Source organism: Fulmarus glacialis, unplaced genomic scaffold, assembly GCF_000690835.1.
Source record: "Fulmarus glacialis isolate BGI_N327 unplaced genomic scaffold, ASM69083v1 scaffold1565, whole genome shotgun sequence".
In the NCBI taxonomy this organism is placed as follows: domain Eukaryota; kingdom Metazoa; phylum Chordata; class Aves; order Procellariiformes; family Procellariidae; genus Fulmarus; species Fulmarus glacialis.
In genome coordinates, this window is record NW_009210932.1 from 1 (window position 1) to 21,137 (window position 21,137).

Genomic DNA, 21,137 nt, shown 5'->3' on the forward strand with positions numbered 1-21,137 from the left:
ATAAAGCGGTATACGTTTGGGGACAGGGCTTCGTACCGGCTCAGCCTAGCCCGCCAAGGGGAGGATCTGCTGCTTAACTAAAATTAATGTAAAATGAAATGAAATTAAATTGTGGCGTAACCCCTGCAGCAAGACAGGCAGGGGAAGTTGTGTGCGCGGGACTTGAAACTGTTGCAGATGCAGCGTGGGTCATAACAGCATATTCCTGTGTGTTTCACTTAAAACTGCTATTTGTAACTGACTGTTAGTGCAGGTTTGAGGTGTGATGCTCTACTAGCTCACGTGCCTAATTTGCTAGGCATTTGTTATTTGCCCTACTTGTTACAGACTTCTCTTCGTAAACTGACACATGGTGTGTTGCAAATAGATTCCTTAGTATTTCTATCCACTGTTGGGTGGAGGAAGAAGGAGATTCTTCTGGTTTTGTACTGGTTTTGTAACCTTTCTTTACGTTTTGGTAGACATCCGCCAGAGAGGCTCTGAATAACAAAAGTATCAAGCCATTGTTGAATGCATTTAACCAGATTCCTGGGAGGTGAGTAAATGCTGCTTGATTTTAGAAGGCGCCTATTCAGATAACTTCTAGTAATCCTGTCCCTAATAGTTGTTATTAACTGATGTGGAATGTTTGCATTTGCAGTGAAAATGAAAAGAAGTGTACCTTGGATCAAGCTTTTAGAGTTATTGTAGAAGAAGAAATAGTAAGTACTCTAAACTGCTACATCTTAAGTCTTGATAAAGCTTGAATTTCTGTTTGTAAGTTAATGTATTAATTTAACAGCAACTTACTTTAGTATAAGGAAATACTGTTTATTAAAAACATGTATTATTTAAAAGTTATCTAATTAAGATTGAGTATAGATGATTAAAGGAGATTGATAGGTAGGACAGAATGGTAGTATTTTACAGATACCACACTGTAGCAAGAGGTGTTGACTTAGCCTTTTCCAGCAGTTCTTTGTAATACTTGTGCAAGTCTGCTCTGTCTTAAAATTCTAGTTCACAAATAGGCATTATTCTACCACTGTACTTTAAAAATGGGGTGGAGTTGGGTTATCTTGTAACAAGCATGTAACAAAGCTGCCTGTCAGCTGAAAAGAATGATGAAGGCAATCAAAGAATGTTCTTGTTGGTGTTACTTGAATGAAGGCTGAATGTGGGATATTAATTTTTAGGGGTAAATGACTCTCTCTACACAGTAGGTATTGTAGGGTCTTTAATGGCTGGAAACGGTCAAGAAATGTTGCTCACTCAATAAAGGCTTTATATAGTTAACTGACAGGTCTGATTTAATAGATTGTTTGAAATTTTGGTAAGTTGAATGTCAATATTTTTTTTTTAAATATGCCTACTTGGAAACAAGAACTTTAGTTTTGTTAAATATATTTAGGTCAGAATAGAGAAGTTTAACACTGTTCTGTTTGTTTAGATAAACAAAGCTCCGTGTGAAAATCTCTTGGCAATTATTTCTCTTGCTATTAATGGAGTCACAGAAGGTGAGCATCTTTCTCTCAAATCTGTTTTAGGGGCCATTTAGGGGAATTTTAAAATCTTGATTTTTGTAAGTCATCTACAGCAGTTAGCTTTGATAATATGTGGTCCTTACACTAGTGGTTATTAAGTCTGTTTCGCAAGAGAAGTGAAGTATAATATTAAATTCAGCTATATGTGCGACATTTGTGTTGGAATCTGTTAGTTTGTTTGGTTTTTTTTTTTTAGAGGAAGATGTGTGGCGTTGGTTGCAACATAATTAGCATTTTCTGTCTTTGTCCACCACTGTAAAATGCTTAGAAGTCTCCCATCATAATTTCAGAGCTCAGACCACTGAGGCAGAGAGGTTAAATGACTTGTAGGTTTCTCTGTCACTTGCTGCAGAGCCAGAAATAACTTCTCCTGAATATCTGTGCTTGTCTCCCAGTACTGACCTGTCAGTACATGGCTGTCTTTTAGATACTTGAATCTGTTTCTATAACTGTCTTTTGCGTCAGAAATCATTGTGCTAATCTCTTCTGAAGAGGCTTTCGTGCTTTTCCCTTTGTTTATTTGCTCACCTTGCCCATCAAATACTTGTTTGTTTTAGTAAGTATAGCTCAACTACATATGTGTTTTATGAACTGCAGAATAACAAGACCTGTGATTATGAGGAATGCAGACACTACCAAGCTACAGAGCATGGGTAGACAGACTTGGGGCACTGCTTTAGCGGTGTTTTGCTTGAAGAAAAGACTCTCATGGGTGTGTGTAGTGTAATTAATGGTGGTTTTAGAAGTCTGAAAGAGTTCACTTGCAGTCTGCAAAGAGATGCGACTTTATTTCAGACTTTGAGGTTTTTAGAACAGTTACTTGTTTTAGTTAGTGCAAAGCTCTTGTAAAGCTCATCTGCATGTGTGTACATATAGAAATAGCTTTAATGGAAGTTCATGCTTTAGCCCAAGCTTTTTGTTAGCATTTGTAGGAACCCAGGAGAAGTTTTTTTAACATAATGTCCCTCAACTGCCATGCATCTTTATTGCATTTCAGTTCAAATTTGCCGAATAAAATATTCCCTGTTCCTCGTAGGTATCTGCACTGCATCAACCCCTTTTGTGCTTCTGGGGGATGTTCTGGATTGCCTGCCTTTGGATCAGTGTGACAAAATTTTCACTTTTGTGGAGAAAAATGTTGCTACATGGAAATCGGTAGGCATTTTTCCAAAATGTGATATAGTTGTGACAAAGCTTCTGTCCACCTGAACCATTTTTACAAACAGATTTTAAATGTCTCTGTATTTGTTCACAAACTGTTCTTTATCGTTAATTCAAGTACTATCAATTTCTTTCTCCTGCTGCCAAATTACTAGTGCTGTGAATGCTCTAAATCTTTTGTGTATTGCTCTTTGCATTTGTGTATAAATAATGCATGGAATAATAAAGTCAGTGAGTGTAAAAATTAGTGTGCTCCAGGAAAAAAATGTGGATGCTGGTCTTACAGTTCATTGTCATATGCATTTTTTCTGTGTGGAGGCTGGATTTAAATGTTGTTTCATGCTTTCTTGAAATTTGTGGGATTGCTTGTTTTATGTTGCCTTTTTGTGAAACCTGCCTCTTATTTAAGGGAAAACTCAAATTTAGAGTTAACAGTAGGAATGACTCATACTTACTCATGGCTTGTGATTGATTTAAGTTCTGCTCACGAAGGTTTTATGTTCTCTTAATGATCTAAATACCTTTACTCCATTTCAGAATACATTTTATTCTGCAGGGAAAAATTACTTGCTACGAATGTGCAATGGTGAGTTATGGTTTTTTGGGGCGGGGGTGGGGAATTAAAGAACTCCCTATCTCAGCAAATGAAAGTGAGTTTAAAAATTTGATTTACATTCAGTTGTGTTCAATAAGTAATGAAGTTAAAAGACAGATCACTCATCTTTCATCTTAGCAGATATTCATGAGTCCTGCTGATTAATGTAAAAGTCATTCTGACCTTAGGGAAATCTCTTCATCAGTGGAGGTCGTTATAGCAGAACATCTGAGAAATATTTATTCCTCAGCAATGACAAGGCCCATATCAGAGGTTGTATTTGAGTAGGATTCATTTGAATTTATTCTTTATTGCTGTTGAGGGTGTTAGGAGAATTGGCAGAATGCGTTTGGAAAAAGTATGGCTGATTTGAAGTTACTAGCATTTAAATTTACAAATCTTAGCTTCCTTTCATTAGCTGTGTAGGTCATGTAATTAGTAAGTCTTAAACTCTACTGTGTGAGAAATTGAAAGAGGGATAAATACTAGTATTCTTTACTTTTTACAATATTTAGACCTCCTAAGAAGATTATCCAAGTCACAAAACACAGTCTTCTGTGGAAGAATTCAGCTGTTCTTGGCTAGGTTATTTCCGCTTTCAGAAAAGTCAGGTGAGATTTTTTGCATTTCATCACACTTAACATCTAACAAAGACTAAATATGCTGAATCTTTTAAGTTTATGATGGTTGCAGACCAAATTCAGTTGGAGAAAACCACTTTGCACTTGTATCTTAGTTCTTGTCTGTACCCTTGATATTGTGACTTTCATTTGTTGTGATTTCAAATACAAGTTTTGAATGCTGTTTCTGAGAATTTAATATCAGCATCTCATAAGCAACTGAATGAACAGACTTATGAATTTCACAGCCTCTAAGACTGACCCTTTGTTTTTCACAGGGCTTAACTTGCAGAGTCAGTTTAACCTGGAAAACGTCACTGTTTTCAATACCAATGAACATGAGAGCACTCTAGGACAGAAGGTGAGAATTCCTATGTCGTTTTTCACTCATTCTGCAGGAAATGTGTAAGACTGTTGGCGCAGAAATGCACTACTGTGCATAATGTTCAGAACTGTATGTTCATAATTTGGTTGTCCCTCTTCCAGATCAAGCTGCTGATTCTGGAAATAGGCATGTTACCTGGTACATTAAACTGTGCAGACTTTGAGGGGAAAAAAATTGATTTGATTGTGAGGGATGAGCACTGTCACTTAACTGTACTTAACTGTAAGTTTTCCCTATAGTCCCTTCAGCTTTTTTTCAGGAGAAGTTAGGATACCATTGCAAAGTGTAGTAAGGTGTTAAAACAGGAATTTGTTGCGTGTTTTACCAGAATAGTACTTTAGAGATCTTTTGAATTAGCTGCTTAAGCTTTCTGATCTAAAGTGTAATAGAATGTTTAAAATAAAGAACACCATGAAAACGGTATGTAAATTATAGTGATATTTGTGTAAGTTTTTTATTATTTTTTCCTATTAGCACACCGAGGAGAGAGAAGAAGGAATGGATGTAGAAGAAGGTGAAATGGGAGATGATGAAGCACCAACAAGTTGGTGAGCTTATAGCAATTCTAATAGTTGAAACAAAATTTTATAAAGTGAAAATAAAGAGCTATTTGGGAAATACCCAAATAGTTGTACTCAGAATTCTGCTTACCTCCTGTCCTCTCAAGATTAGATACAACCTAGTAGCGTCTTAATCTGTTTAAGTGGAGATGCCTGGAAGAGGAAAGAAATCTACAGATTATTTGAAGAGGTTGCATACCTTGGCTGAGAACCACTGTTATCCTCTCTTTTTCACAATTTTCCCCATTATTTTGACAAAACTTGTTCTCGTAAGATGTATTGAGGGATTCTGAGTACATGCTGTATATGCTTTTAGGAGAAAAAGCTGTGTTCCTCTTCGCTCTGCAGATAGTAAGAAAAAGGGATCTTAAGAGTTTCATGCTCTTTTTGCTTTTATGGTGAGAAAGTAACAGTATACTCTTTAAGGGACAAATTCTGAATTACAGATTTCTCTGTAAGGGCTCGCTATTGACTTATTTCACTTACAAAATTCACTTCTGGGATTGCACGTTCCTGAGTGGACTTGAATTTAATATATTGCTTTCAATATGGATTTTTGTAACCATTTGAATATTTTTTTTTTTCCCCCTCCCAGTTCCATTCCAATAGATTATAACCTGTATAGAAAATTCTGGTCACTTCAAGATTATTTTAGAAATCCTGTGCAGTGCTATGAGAAGGTCTCATGGAAAACTTTTCTTAAGGTAATCTGAGTTCATGCTTTCAAGCATTCAGCCTAAGTAAAAATAACCATTTATACAAGTGGAAGAGTGACTGCATAAGCATAGAACAGTTCAACCACTAATGCCATTGAAAAATAATAATGCATGGGGAGATGCATTTTGCTGTTTTCTGAAGTAAGCCTTTGACAATAAACAGTATATTAAGATGTACAGTAAATCCCCTAATAAAACTTGCCTAAGTCACTAACAGAAAGACTTCATGTGTTGAAACAATGTCAGAAGTACCTTTTTTGTGATTCATCAGCTGCAAAATGCAGAACTTGTGAGTTTGGGGTTTTTTTCCTCCCAAGAAGAAAAATAGTTCTACCTAGTCCTAGATCTTACTTTTGAATAGTCATATTGATCTCAGTGGGATCGTAAAGACGATAGGTTTCTAATGAAACAAACCTCTTCAGAGAAGCAATGACTCGAACGTCCCCTTCAGCCAGTTGTTCCAATTTTGCTTAGTATGAATGTTGAGGATGATTTCTTGCTAAGCTACCTGTTTCTTCACAATTTGCCACTCGCTGTTTAGCTAATAGCAAGAATTTTTTTTTTTATTTTCATTCTTTATGTTCTGGTAATAGAAGGTAACATCTGCTCAGACATTCTAATATAAATCTAGTTAATGAGGTCTACATTCTCAGCTTTCAAAACAAACAAACAGAAAAACCCACCACAAAAAAAAAAAACCACGTACGGTTCAGTTTCTCTGAATTAAGCCAGGCTTAAGTCTTTCAGACGAAATTTTTGAATTTTTCATCATTGCAGCTTTAGGGCTCTGAATTGATTTTTTAAGAGCAGCACTGCAAATTTAACTCACCTGTGTACCTTCCTTTGTATATATTCTGAACAACTTAAATTGAGTTTGAATATAGCATTATCATCATGTGGACCTTTTTTCTTCATAGCATCTGAACAACAAAGCGATTGTGCACTGTTCATAACCCATAACATTGTTCTTCTTAGGATATTTTAAATACTCCAAATGATTATATGTTCTGAAATGATATATAACACTTTCACTGTCATTTGTGGTGTTCAAAGAAGCCCTACATATTGGTGGCAAATGGGTGTTGTTTCAGCTGGCTGATAGCAAATTTACAAATTATTTTACTTGCTTGGCAGTAAGTCTAGTGTAGTTCTCTAACGAGAAAGTTTTTTGTACTATTTTCATGTAGTAAATAAATCTGTTTTATAGTACTCAGAAGAAGTTTTGGCTGTTTTCAAAAGTTACAAGTTGGATGACACTCAGGCTTCCCGAAAAAAGTTGGAAGAACTAAAAACAGGAGGAGAACATGTATATTTTGCAAAGTTCCTAACTAGTGAAAAGGTATGTGATTTCTTTTCTCAGAATCACAGACTACTTGAGGTTGGAAGGAACCTGTGTCTAGATCAGCCTCCCTGCTCAAAGCTCTCTGCTCAAGCAGCTTGATCAGCACTATGTCCAGTTGGGTTTTGAATGTCTCCACAGATAGAGACACCACAGCTTCTCTGGGTATCCCATGACATTGTGTGGATTCCCTCTGTTCGGTGGTGATTCAGGGACTTTTATTTCTGGAATAAGAGTCTGCAGTAAAGCTGACGTTTATTTATTTATTTATTGCATTTGGTGTGTATTGTTACATTTAGAAAGGAAAGTTAAAAGAGAGTAAATATTTAAAGATCTGTTGCTATATTTTCTACCTCATAATGGTCTTGTTTAAAATTGCTTCTAAAAAGATCTTGAGAGTTTTTAATTCTGCTAATATTAACTCAAAAATACAACACACTGTCGAATTTAATCCCAAAATTGTTGTCTTCATTTTGGATTAGTATGTAACTTTAACTTTGAAATGCATGCATTAGTAGATGACAGAAAGCAAGTCTCAATGCAGCATGAGTTTTCTCTTTCTGAGATAGAAGAGTAGGTAAATTCTTCCTAAGCCTTTGACCTGTGAATTGACAATTTTAAAATAACAGTGTAGAAGATATAGAACCGCTTGCTTAATTAACACCCAATAGTCAAATGTCTCTTTCTTTAAAGAATCTTCAAATGTTTCCTTTGTATGATCTATCATGCTACAGCACATAGGATAGAAACCAAGCAGTGTATCACTGTGCAAGTGTTGATGAGAGTGAACCCTTCTGTGGTAGCCTAACCCTTCTGTTACAGCCAGTAGTTCATAGGAAAAGGGAGCAAGCTGTCCTTCAGTTACTGAAAAAAATGAGTATTTGTTTTTTCCAAATTCTTGTTCGCTTCAAAGTGAATGTTGTAAAATCTAGCAGTATAAAACTAGTTAAGCAAATATCTAGGGATACACTGTTTATGTTTTACAAGCAGTTCCTCATGCTTCTAAAAATTTGATTTCATTAGAAATTTTGATAACTGTCTTTCCTAAATTGTGCTAAATGACAGTTTACCAATCTTAGTACCTTATGGAGCACTGTCCTGATAGGTGATACTGAATAGAGGTTCTGTAATGACTTACCATCATCTTGTTGTAAAAACAGTCCCTATCTACTTTATCTGAAAACATTTGTTGGATTTTTTCACTTATGCATGTTTAGTGTCTTTAAAATACATGTGTAATTCTTTTTTTGTTTGTTTTTTTTGTTTAGCTGATGGATTTACAGCTGAGTGACAGTAACTTTCGCCGTCACATCTTGTTGCAGTACCTAATACTATTTCAGTATCTGAAGGGACAGGTCAAATTTAAAAGGTAATGTGGAAGTATTTTGTGTGTTGGGGATGGGGAGCTAAGAACTTGGAGATAAACCAAAATATTTTAAGAGTTTATGTCTACTTGTTCTAACGTTCTTGTGAAACTTGCAGAGCCTTGGATTGGTAAATTCAGGATGTGGCTGAAGTTATTTTATTTACTTACAGCAGGAAAGCGGGGGTCTCATTCTTGCCTTTCTCTGCTCCTCTCTGCCCTCCCTTGCAGTGGTTCTAGTGTTCATTAGACTTACTCAAATTTGCGCAGTTTTCTAAACCAGCAAAAAACCAATCTGCTCATCTTTGCAGAGTTAGTTTTCTGCCGAATTGGCGAGTTGAGTGGGGTCTCGGAGAAGTAGAGGCCACTAAAGCTTGCTTAAGGTGAGTGCCAGCCATGAGAGGGAAGGAGTCCCTCTCTTTGGCAGCAGCAAGTTGTTAGACCAATGCAAGCTACTTGTATGTGGCATCATTTTGAATCTGTTGAGTCTGCGATGTGGCATTGGTTGCTGATTTGTTTTTTTCTTGATGTGCTACAGAATTCTGTCTAAAATAGCAAGGAATAACAATGGTTGTATAAATTAATTTATAAATTAATGGGACAGAACAAAACCCTATCTTTTTCCTACTCTGTACTCCAATGTTATGCTGAAAAAACGCTACCTCTCTGTTCATTTCCTGTACCCTTGACCACATAATGATTAACATTTAAGGCAGCTGTCTTTTACCTGCAATATACTGCTTTTTATAAACAGATCTCAAAGAATGTTGCAAACTAGGTTAGAATCATTATTCTCATTCTATAGGTTATCTTTCAGTATTATTTACCAAGGCAATCCAGGTCTCCTGAATTGCAGTTCAGTCCTGTAGAGGTGATAGTCATTTCAATGACAATTCATTAAACAGTTCATTAAAAGAATTAATGTTTTGAGATAGTCAAGATCTGTGTTCTGTACACAGCCAGTAGATCAATTGTTTCTTTTACTATGATTTGTCTACAGTAGTGCTTTAGCTGGCATTAGGAGAGGGTTTTTTTGAAGTAAGTCTCTTCATAGTGCCCACTTGCTTTGGTGGGCGCTTTGGGGCCAGCATCAGGGTATGAATCTTGAATCATGCAAATGAGCTTCTTATTGGATGAAGCTAAACCAGAAAGTATAGTCCACAAGCACATCTAATTATCTCCACAAACTAATAAGTGATCAATCCATGGGACCAGACCAGAGCACATTCAAACTACTTTCTTCAGATCCCCTCTAACACCCCTCAGAAAGTATGTAGTGTAAATGATGTCCCCTCAGCCCTATTTTGAGGTAAACTCTTCAAATTTAAAAAAAAAAAAAAAAGTAGGCTGATTTAGTGACACTTTTTTTTTGGTTTTTTGTTTCTGGTTTGTTTTTTTTTTTTTTCCCCAATTCCAGTTCAAACTACGTTCTAACAGATGAACAGTCTCTTTGGATTGAAGATACTACAAAAGCGGTTTACCAGGTTGGTACACTAAATACTTTTATAAAAATTACATGGAGAAATATTTATCATGTAATATTGTATCAATGACCTTTGAAGCGGTAAACACCATTTTCTTTGGGGTTTTTTTCTATGTATTCTGCTACAAATACAATGCAAAATTAACTTTTTTTTTTCCTCTCTCCCAATTATAGCTTCTTTCAGAAAATCCTCCAGATGGGGAAAGATTCTCAAAAATGGTAGAGGTAAGTACTTTGGTAGGCACAAAGTGTTGTCTGAACAAAGTCCATATAAGCACGTAAAAAAGCAGTATTGATTTAAACTGGCTTGTGGACCATAGATGTAATATCTGAGAGAACTCTTATCTCATCTCAGTAAAAAAGGTCTCATAAGATCTTTCTATTTTGTAGTCATATTTTTCCCATGTTTTCATTAATGTGCTTTTCTTCCTTCTCCTGGGGAGAAATGGAAATGTGTATATATGTGCATGTGTACATACAGGAGACATTGGTTATCGGGGCGGGGGGGGGACGGAATTTTTTAGAGTCTCTGCAGAAGGGAGTGCTGTGCCCAAAGACATGGGAATAAGAGGCAAGTGAAATTAAAAAAAAATTGTAGTTTTGCTTTGCTTTTTTCCTTTACTTCGGCTGCATCTATTTTCTCGTTTAGAGAAGGAGAAATAAAGCCTTTCCAACAATTATTGAAGAGAGGAGATACACTGTTTTTGAATAAACTAAACCAGCTGTCTAAGATTACACTGACTTTGAAAATCGTGGCTGAAATACACACACTATAACAAAGTTTTCCCTTTAATTTTAATAGCTCAATTAAAAACTTTGGTGTCAACTCCGAAGGTGATTATGACCCTAATAATGTGCAATATTATGTTTCTCCAGCATATATTAAATACTGAAGAAAACTGGAACTCATGGAAAAATGAGGGCTGCCCAAGCTTTGTGAAAGAAAGGTAACTATTATGAAGTAGAAGCTTGCTGTTGCTTCTTTGAAATGGTGGTTCAACTTCAGAATGTGTATGAACGTTAATGATTCACACAACTTTGAGATTTGTATAGTTGAATGTCCCTTCTGTGTGTGCAGAAGGCTCCTAGATTTCTGCCAAAAGTCTTAAGGCTTCATTATGTTAGTGAAGCGGTGGTTACGCATGTGCGGGGTCTCAGGAGAGCATTCCTTACTGTCTCATGGCAATGTTTTGTTCTCTTAATACCAAGGATCCCGTGACTGAGGAGACTGAAGCATGTTGTCTCCCCTCCTGCCTTCAGCAGACCCTAGGTTGAAGAAGTTAGTGCCTGACTTTTCCATATACCGCTTTGGATTGCCTCTAACGAAGCCTTTGGCATTATGGCTTTGGTGGGGCAGCGTACCTGGAGTTTTGTGTAACAGTTCTCCTCTTATGTACCTTATTAGCTTTGCCACTTGGTGGCGATCGCTTACCTGAAAGGAAATTATGACTAGGTGGCTTTCGCCATTGAAAGGTTTTCTGTGTAATTAGTTAGTTACTAGTGGCAAAACTTGAACTTTGAGTCCATATGTCTACTTGACTATCTTGAGGTGGTGACCAAACATTCCTCCTCTGTCCTGATTTATTCTACACACAAACTGTAGCCCCTTTGTAGTAAGGAGCACCTGGGTCATTATCTCTTTGCAGATTTCCTTTCATGGAGAGATCAGGTGGAGCCACCTCTTCATTACTTCATCTGTTTGCAAAAAAGAGAGGGGGGCTGTGAGAAGAGAGAAATTACTGTTGCGGGGGTGGGGGTAAAATTATGAAATTTGACTTTTATAAATGTTCTGTCTCCTTCTTTAGATCTCAGCCAGAGTTTCAGCTTGGGTAGGTCTTACCCTAACCTCAGTGGTCTGGGATCTCTGTTCTCTGATCCCATGAAATCAGGTGCACGTGGGGAAAGAGAACTTGCAATCATAGAACAGATGATCCCAGCAGCAGGGTAGTTCATACTTAGTATGTGCTGCTGGCATAAATGTGATTTACTTCTTTTTCTATATCGGGACTCTGATAGACCTTTAAATCTGTGAGTGAATTAATTTTGGTGTCTGGCAAATCCTTTTCCTTATCCTTACTTTACCCTCTGTACCTTCTGTCTCCTGTTCCCCCCTCCCTCCTTCCACTCCTAGAATCCCAGTCCTTCTGAATACTTTCATTATGATTTAATTCAGCACCAGCTGAAGTGAAATGGCTTAATTTTGTTTTCTAAATATTACTGGTTTGATACTAAAGAGCTTTTTTTGTTTCTTTAGACCTCCTGATTCTAAGCCAATGAGGCCTGTGAGAAAGAGGCCAGCTCCAGAGGACTTCTTAGGAAAAGGACCAAACAAAAAAATCCTTATGGGGAAGTATGTTGGATTTTTTTCGTTACAGGGTTTCTGGGTTTTGGTTGGTTAGGTGGTTTGGGGGTTTTTTGTCATTTTTTTGTGGGTTTTTTTTTTGCCACTGACTGTTTTTTCTAGTCAGTAATTTTCAAACTTCCTCACTTTGGAACTGCCAGGAAAGAACAGCCAAGGGATACATAAGTTCTTTCAAAATTTGCAGTAGGCTTCCTTTCCTTATAGTCATCTCTTGTAGACCCCTTTTAAACAGCTTGTAAGTTACAGGCTGAAAATCAGTGATCTAGCGAGTACAAACTATTTTTTATACTTTTGTAGTCTTTATGTTTTTGCTTAAAATGTATCTGTGCAATGGGTTTTATCCCTGGAGCAAAGAATTATTCTTGATATGTCCTCTCCAATAAAAGTGCCATATTTTGCATGATATTAAGTGCTGCATTTTTCCACTTCCTTCTTTAGGAGAAATGATAGTCTTTTCATTGTAACAGTTCACCGAACCTAGATGTGGAAATTTTGACCTTGTCTTGAGCTTCAAGTTCTGTACTGAGTATTTAGTAAAAGTTCCCTTCTGAAAAAGGAAGTGATAAATTATTTCATTTATCACAACAAAATAGCCTGCCCTTAGCTAGTTTGGAAAGGGAGTTTGTTACTGTTTCTGACCATAGATCAGCAAGAGATTATAATAGAAATGTAATACATAATTTCCTAATTTGCAACATCAGATAAGATTTCTGTCACTTCTGGTAATTCCTAATATGTATGTATCACAAAGTTTGTATGGTATGCTTTGTTGTAAAGGCTGGGGTGAGAATTTCTATAGCATTGTTTTATGTGTCTGTCTTTGGTGAATGATGGAGCGTGGAATGATAGAATGATGAACGTGGAGTTTAATATGGTTTATCCTTCTCTTTTCAGTGAGGAACTGACCCGCCTTTGGAACTTATGTCCTGATAACATGGAAGCTTGTAAATCTGAGAGTAGGTAGGTAGAAGATGGTACATCATTGTCTAAAGCTAACTAAGCACTCTAACTGCACACAAAATTACAGTTATTACAAAATTGGCAAGGAAAATATATAAGATGATCTTATATGGTATGCCATTTCACTGTGTGTCTTGAGAGAAGTTGGTTGTATGAATCTTTGTCTTAAAACCTCCTTACAGTTTTCTTCACTGGTGTTTATGCTGTCAGTAATTTTCATTGCTTAGTAAAGTAAAATCTAAGCTAAAAACCAGATGGAAATACCCATTTTGTAGAGCATGACTGTATAATTAAGTACCTTATGTAGTAAAGGAAGATTGCCAAGTCTGGCTCTATAATGAAATTAGCATGCTATTTGGCTATGATTTTCAAGCAGGCATGTGCTTTGAACAATACTAGATAAGAGGAAATTGCCTAGCAGGCATTGTTTCAGTGCATACCGGATCTACTAGTGGTGCAGATGTAGAAAAATACAATTGCTGATTATCCTTCTGCTTGCACAATTGTAGGAAATACTGAAAATGTACTTTGCTACATAACTTTCTATTTGTTAAAGATAGCATAATCCCCTTTTGTGCAGACATGGTACCTAGTATGAAAACTTGGAAAAAGAATGGGGCAGTTCCCAAAGAGAACTTTGCTAGTAGTGGCTGCAAAGGCTGGATGCTTGGGGAGAGGTGCTAGCAGTGCAGATGTCCTGAGTGGAGAAATTGCTTTTCCAGAGGTTGAGAGCTTTGCAGAGGAGTGCCTTCCTTTCTTGTGAGGTTGGGATGTGCGGGAAGGCCTCTGACAGGATACTTGCCTTTACTAGGCCAAGGGCTAAAGGTGGAGTTGTGTTTGGAACCAAAGCTTTTGATTCCCTGTGCACAATTGTATTGTGCTGCAACTTCTTTAAATAAATAAAAAAAAAAAAGAAGAAACTAAACAAATTGGAGATAAACCAAGAAAATGCATGCCATGGTAAACAGGAAAGAGAAGATCCCAGGGAATCTGGATTCAATTCCAAGTTTTATCATAGACTTCGTGACTGAATGTGGTGAAGTGACTGTAACTTCTTCCTTTGATTGCTCGTGTCTTCATTCAAATGGGGTAATACCTCCTTACCTGTCGTCTTTTTAAATAGCTGTTCTTCAGATAAAATCTGTCTTTTAAGTTTTTCCGCGGTGCCAAATATAGCAGGATTCAAATCAGATGGGTTTTCAAGATGCTGGCTTTGGTTCCGGTAGTCAGTGATAATACTACACTTAAACATGCATGGGGTGCTGCTTTCCTGGGCAAAATGTGTTTTTCAAAACAAAACTAAATACCTGTAGTCTTAGACCTGTATTGAATGTACTTTAACTGAAATACCTTCAGCAGAAGGTACAGGGGTCACCATGGGGGGGTGAAATGAACATGTTTGAGCAAGTCGGGGAGCCTCTAAGATGGGATATTAAATCTCCTAATATTTTTCCCCTTCTAAAATTAATGATCACAAATAATTGAAATTGGGGAGTAATAGTAGTCTAGCTTTCTCTGGTAGCAGATGAAACTGAAATGGAGAACGTGGGTGGGTAAAGAGCCACGTTTTACTTGTCCTGCCCTGTCAAATTGCACAAAACTGACAACCATTTTACACTCCTGACTGCTTGTGAGCTGTGCAAGTGGCAGTATGTTTCTAACACAGAAAGTCTCATTTCCTTATTGCCAGAATTCTTGTCTTAAGTCCCATAGTCCTTTTTCACTGAATGGTATTGGCAGATGTTCATGTAACCTTTTGGTATGGCAGAAGGTTTAAATACATATAATAGGCGACTACTGGTACGCTTCAGTGGTTATGCAGTAAATAATTTTATAGCAACATGTATCAAACATGCTTTGCTTATTTGCAATTGTTAAATTTGAGTAAGTTGGTTTTTGGGATTATTTTCTTCTGTGGATAAGCTTGAGATGTGTATGAAGGAACTGAAAGCCAGCTATTTTAGAGTAGATTGTGAGGAGTATTAAGCTCCTTATTTTATTTTTTAGGGAATATATGCCAACGTTGGAGGAATTTTTTGAAGAAGCTATTGAACAAGCAGATCCTGAAAACATGGTTGAAAATAAGTATAAGTATGTCAATCTTTGTTGTGTTTCACTTTCTTTTGGTCTCTTTAATGTTTGGATTGATAAAACACTGTTGTCTGTATTACTAACATCTGTGCAGGACTCCAATAATGTACAAAACTTATAAGTTTGGACAGAATTCTATTAATTAGGAAATGACTCAGATCTTTTTCTGTGCTTTTATAGATAACAGGCTGTTACCAACCAAACTTGTATTTTATCACAGGGCTGTGAACAATTCTAACTATGGCTGGAGAGCACTGAGACTTCTAGCTCGCAGAAGTCCCCACTTCTTCCAGCCAACAAACCAACAATTCAAGAGTTTACCTGAATATCTAGAAAACATGGTAATCAAATTAGCCAAGGAGCTGCCTGTAAGTAATATTATCCTATAATAATAAACGCTGAATTCATTTGACTTCCTACTTGTCTCTCTGCAGTCCATTTGGTGCATGAGGAGGGAGGGGGAACAAAAACCACAGCAAAAAAACCTTGTGAAGTAAAAATTGCAAGTAAAACTGGTCTAATTGATGAAGATCCCAGTAACATTAAACTGAATCACGTTGACTAACCAAGTAACTGCTGAGCTCTGCCGTGTATTCTGTGAGCAAACAGCTGTGGCAATCCCAAGTTTTTCTGCTGGGTTGGTAGACAGGAATATATTTGTACCCAGCTGTTTGGGTTCCGTGTTGCAGTGCAAACCACTTTTATTGAAGATGTAAGCCGGTGTTAGCTCATGAATATCAGTAGCTGTGGCTACTGGGATGGCAGCCCATAGTAAAGGGGAAAGGTATGCAGCTGAAGTGTTACCAGAGCTTTACAGCACGATTTACCAGAGCTCTTCTATCAACCCCCTGACTTGTAAAATATGGAAAGAAAAACATACCTTGTGGAGCTCTAAATCTAAGGCATTAACCCTTTGCATGTTCAACAGTACAAATTTGAGGCCAGGGAGGGGTCTTTCAGATCACTTTATAGGCAACGATAAGAGAGACTAACAGTTGGGGAAGGGAGCATTTCCTAAACCTTTGATTTAGCACACAACCAGCAATTTCTTGCGTATATGAACCCGTGCTTCCGTATTTGAGACCTTCCTTGACTGTAATGTGAAACCACTGAGGTGTAAAGGTTGGGTTGTAATATCTAGCTTTTTTGTTTGTTCAGCCATTGGAGTTAACTAGATGCTAATAGCAATTTTAGAAAAAATACTGGGAAGGGAAAGCTGTTTAATATATTAGGGTATCACTGTATACAGTATTCCTGATGGTACTACTGTCATATACCAAATGTTATGGCAAGAAAGAAATACGTAGGTAAGGCCTGTAGTTGAAATATAGGAAAAGAAGCAGCCTTTTGTTCATCTTGGCTGATCAATACCTAAATTCAGAGAGTGAAAAGTTTGTTGTTTGCTTATTTGTTTGCCACCTTTAACTACTCTACAGAGAAGTGGAAAGTACAGAAAACTTTGAGGAATTCCTGAGTGAGGAATAAAATTAGTGAGGAATAATAATAACTTTTTTTAAAAATGTTTGTCAGTAGTGTAGACTTAAGAGAAGTTGGTTTTGGTTTGGTTTTTATTGGTGGTTTTTTTTGGTGGGGTTTTTTTTGAGTATTACAGCTATGTATGTAATGCTTAGTTGTAGTTACTGTGAAAAGAATGGGAGAGAATCCTGTGAAGTCAGTGGATACTTCCATTAGGTTTTTTTTAGTTAATACTGTTTTATTAGAATACTTGGTACTGGTGCTTTGGATACAAGAGGCTGGGGGGGGCTTTTAAGTCTCATATGGGATCATGTCAGATTTTCCATTCTAACACACATGCCAGGGACCATCACAGAGCTGTAAAATTTCTCTTTAAACACAAAATTCATCCAGTGATATTTAGTTCTCTCATTGTAGCCTCCTTCTGAAGAAATAAAAACAGGCGAAGATGAAGATGAGGAAGATAATGATGCTTTATTAAAAGAAAACAATGAAAGTAAGATTTGCATGTTCTCAGTCTTTTCAGTTTCTCTCTTGGTGTGTATTGTAGAGGCTGTGTTTTATCATAGTTTCTACAGAGGGTCACCAGTCCTGGTTACCCCAGTGCTTCTGACTTGAACCCTAGCGTTTGTACCAAAAAGTGCAGCCTTTTGGGGACACAGGGCACCAGTAGCAACCTCTCAGTCTTGTGGCCTGCGGTGCTGAAAGTGTCCAACTTGTTGAAGTTGGATTAGCGCTTTCATTAGGAGCCTCTTCCACCTTTTCTGCTGTGTAGCGTATGTTTACAGTGTTAGTAGGTGTCTATAGCTAAAATGCCAGCATTGCTGTGTAAAAACCTACCCGAGTGTTCCTCGCCCTGCTCTCCTGTTCTTTCTGCCCTTTAATTGCCATGGGTAGGTGTCTCCTTCTAGCCCCTGCTGGGGTGGGTAGTTACGGGACTTTCAGAAATTGATCTATTCCAACTCTGAGATCTTTACTTCCTCTTTATTTAAAATATCTTAAAGGCAAAAGCTTCTCTGTGAGAAAAGCAACCTTCCTGACAAATGTCATCTCTTGATCCTCTCCATGAACCAGTCATTCCATTTTTGTCTCTTGCCTGTAACCCTGGTATGTCGTGCTCCTGAGTGTCCTTCCCTGTCTCCTGTGTCTTTGAATCTGCCTTCTTCCCTCCTCATTCATGCCTTCATCTCGCAGCACCTTCTCCCTTGCGTGTTGTATCATCTCTGTATGCTAGCTCTTGGATCCAGCATGGACAGGTGGGGTGTGCAAGGCGTGGAATTTGCACACCAGGTACTGCTGGTTACCTGAGGACTTTGCGATTTTGTTGAAAGATTTTTCTGTTAGTGGAAGGCCTTCTGTAGGCCTCTGTGAATCTCTCTTGTGTTGCCCCTTTCCATCCAGCAGCTGACCTTTTCTACAGTCTGCTTGCCAGTAGTGGAGAAGTTCTCTTCAGCTTAACGTTGCCTGAAGCAGCCTTTGGAGCTTTACTGTGTTGAATTTACATCTTTAAATCTTGTCTTAAAGCAAAGATAGAGCTGTGGTCTGCTATACACTGTTGTGCTTAGAAATAATGGAAATTATCTGAGTGCTTTTATTGTTTTGTCGTTCGTGATCTTCCATTCTTTCCCCTCGATGTAGTGGGTTTAGTTCAGATAAATGACTGTGACTGATAAGCGCTGGAGAGAGTTGAAGCTTCCACTCCATGCCAGCTGGCTCGTCAGGTGGCATGAGGGTGAGATTTATTAAAAATTAAGAATATGATTGAATTATTTATGCATAGAAATTTCATCTTTAGGGTTTTTTCTTTAAAACAGCGTGAAATAAACGTAGGTGGTAAGCCGTAGATTGTAGACCATGATAAGCTATAAATGTGCAAACCCACCTGCGTAATCACTGCCATGCTTGGCTTCTCAGCAGAGCACGGTATTCCATGTTTTTCATCTTGATGCCAGAATGACAGAAAATTCCTTAAAAGTACTGACTACATAGAAAGTTACTATACGATTCACAATCCTGCTGCTAATAGGAACATGAGGCTTTAGTAACTCAGTAAAAGGGAAGCAAACTATTTTTTACCTGGGTTAACTCCACGTAAGTGGCTAAAATAAGTCCGGAAGACAATTAAATGTTAAAGATCACTTTTAATATTGTAGTTGACTCATGTATTGAAAATTGCAGGCTACTTGTCAAAATCCTTGTTTTCATTTGGAGGAGGCAGTTCTGATGTACTTCAGGTACAATTCTCTCTCAATCAAATGGGAGATACGTAAAACCCAAAATTTTCTTTACCACGTGCAATAAGGGACATTCCTTCTGAAACCCATCTGTAAAAATCCATCTGTTCTCAGAGCTCATGAGTAGGTTTTCACAACTGAAGGAAAGGTGTAGGTTGGTCTGTTAGTAAATAAATAGCAGGTTTAAAATGGGGCAGATCAGGGAAGATTCACGTGCAGTATCTGGAGACGTTCCCTGTGTCTCACTGTGATTCTTTTTTTTTTCTTTTTCCCCCCAGGTCCAGAGGTACAACGGGACAAAGCCATGACGGGTGAACAAATCGAGTCATTTGCAAACAGGCTTGGGGAGCAGTGGAAGGGCTTGGCCCCCTACTTGGAGATGAAGGATTCCGATATACGGCAGATCGAGTCAGACAGCGAGGACATGAAGATGAGAGCTAAGCAGCTGCTGGTTGCCTGGCAGGATCAGGAGGGCGCACACGCAACCCCCGAGAACCTGATCACTGCGCTGAACAAAGCTGGGTTAAGTGACCTTGCGGAAAGCCTAACCAATGACACTGAAAGCAGCAGCTAACTGGCTTCAGATGCTAACTCGTTTGGTGGTGGTGGTGGTTGTTACTGATTGTGACTGTTATGGCTGATGTTGTTGTCATCCTTAACTGTGACTTGTTTGTTGTTAATTGTTGCTATTATTGCTAGGTAACAGATTTTTGATAGGTATTTTATGTTCAATAAATGATAAAACTTTTTAATAATATTATTCAGTTGTCCAGGTTTTCTGAGAAAAGAATTAGATGGGAAGCTTCATCTTGGGTGGTGGAAATGTAAAAGGGAGGAGGGAGAGCGAAGGCAGCTCTCTGTGCAGGCTGCAGTGGGAGGGTTTGGTGTCAGGTGGCTCCTGTTGGACAGAAGGGTTGAGAGTCTCTGTAACTGCCCGCTGTCTCTGTGTGGTTTCTCAGAGCATGGGTAGGTGTGAAGGACTTCTAAGTCATTGTTTGGGGTGGCGGGGAGCTGTAGACCATCAAAACGTACCTGACTGCGAGTGATTCATCTCTGGAAAAAATAGGATTGTGATGGAGCTCCAAGTCATAGTACTCATTTTCAGTGAAGAACCGGTGTCCTCAGAGGGGTGCTGTGGTCAGTCTGCTCTCCTGCTGGAGAACTGGTTCTCTCTGTACACTGACAGTCAGTAATTGGGGGTGTTCTGTGTTTGTTTTCATTAGTAATTATTAACATTAGTTGCTGTAGGAACAACTGTGAGTCATGATAAACAAGGTAATTTTTTTTTTGTCCCAGTTCACTGTGAAGTGACAATTAGTTTCCTTCTAAGGATATGGCTGTCTTGCCTCCTGCTGCAGGTACAATTTGGTAGAAGGTACGAAACAGAACAATTTCAGTTGGTCAAGGGACTTGAGCATGTTGTGAACTGAGGAGTGGGAGGATAACCAATAGCTCCTCCGAGGAGAGGGGGCATTGCTGCTCTTGGCAACGCAGCTTCCTGTAGAGGAGTTGGAGCACTCACAGTGTGGGATTAGCATTTGCAATTTCTGTGTGAAACACAGGAAAGTGAGACCCCTGTTCTGCAGCTGCAGTAAAATGAACACAGCCTACCTACCTGCCACTCAATGCCGGGAAGGCTGGGGCTGAGGATGGCCACAAGGGAAGGTGACTGAAGGAGGCCGTGTCCACTGAGTGACATTCTTGATGCTTCAGGCATGAACTATAATCTCGGTGCTCACGTTCAGGCAAGAGACTTGGGCACCGAGCTGTCCCCGGCATTTAGCTTGGATCCCTTTCTCTGACCCAGCAGCAGCGCAGCCTTGTGCATTTTCTGCATGGCGTCAGATTTTTTTCTGCATCATCTGGCAAGTATGACCTCATCAAAAAGTGACAGCACTGCTCTGGCCCTGAAACAGGCTTGAAACTAGACCCACCTGGGGAGAGATCCTGACTGTGAGGATGCCTACCACGGATTCAAGCCCCTCCACCCTAGGGCATAACTAAAGGGTGCGGATTGACAGACCTAGAAAGCCCTCCACTAGAAATGGAGGTGGCAGGCTTGTGGACCCGTGTAGTAACTGCTGCTTCTCCTACAGGGTTTTTGGTGTCCCAGCTGTTTATTAAGTGTAACTTGTCCCAGGGAGACAACTTGTAGTACAATTGTCAGATGTGATAAATGCACACCTCTCAAAATCAGGAACAAGCAAGAGCAGCAGCAAAATGGGGCAGAACACTTTCTGTGAAGGAAAAATAATGAACCTTTTTTCAT

General features: G+C 38.5%; 1 protein-coding gene across 1 annotated transcript; it reads left to right on the forward strand.

Moving 5' to 3' along the window:
- Nucleotides 1-461: 461 nt before the first annotated feature.
- THOC1 (THO complex 1) lies at nucleotides 462-19,442 on the forward strand (the record flags this gene model as incomplete). Its single annotated transcript, XM_009577311.1, has 21 exons — nucleotides 462-535; nucleotides 641-701; nucleotides 1,430-1,496; nucleotides 2,560-2,678; nucleotides 3,222-3,270; nucleotides 3,795-3,890; nucleotides 4,178-4,260; nucleotides 4,759-4,832; nucleotides 5,440-5,548; nucleotides 6,768-6,899; nucleotides 8,168-8,268; nucleotides 9,680-9,746; nucleotides 9,920-9,970; nucleotides 10,622-10,692; nucleotides 11,551-11,574; nucleotides 12,000-12,095; nucleotides 13,002-13,067; nucleotides 15,075-15,158; nucleotides 15,379-15,526; nucleotides 17,052-17,130; nucleotides 19,147-19,442. Coding segments are annotated over 21 exons (1,947 nt in total), but the record flags the coding sequence as incomplete, so codon positions are not given.
- Between the last annotated feature and the right edge of the window lie 1,695 nt (nucleotides 19,443-21,137).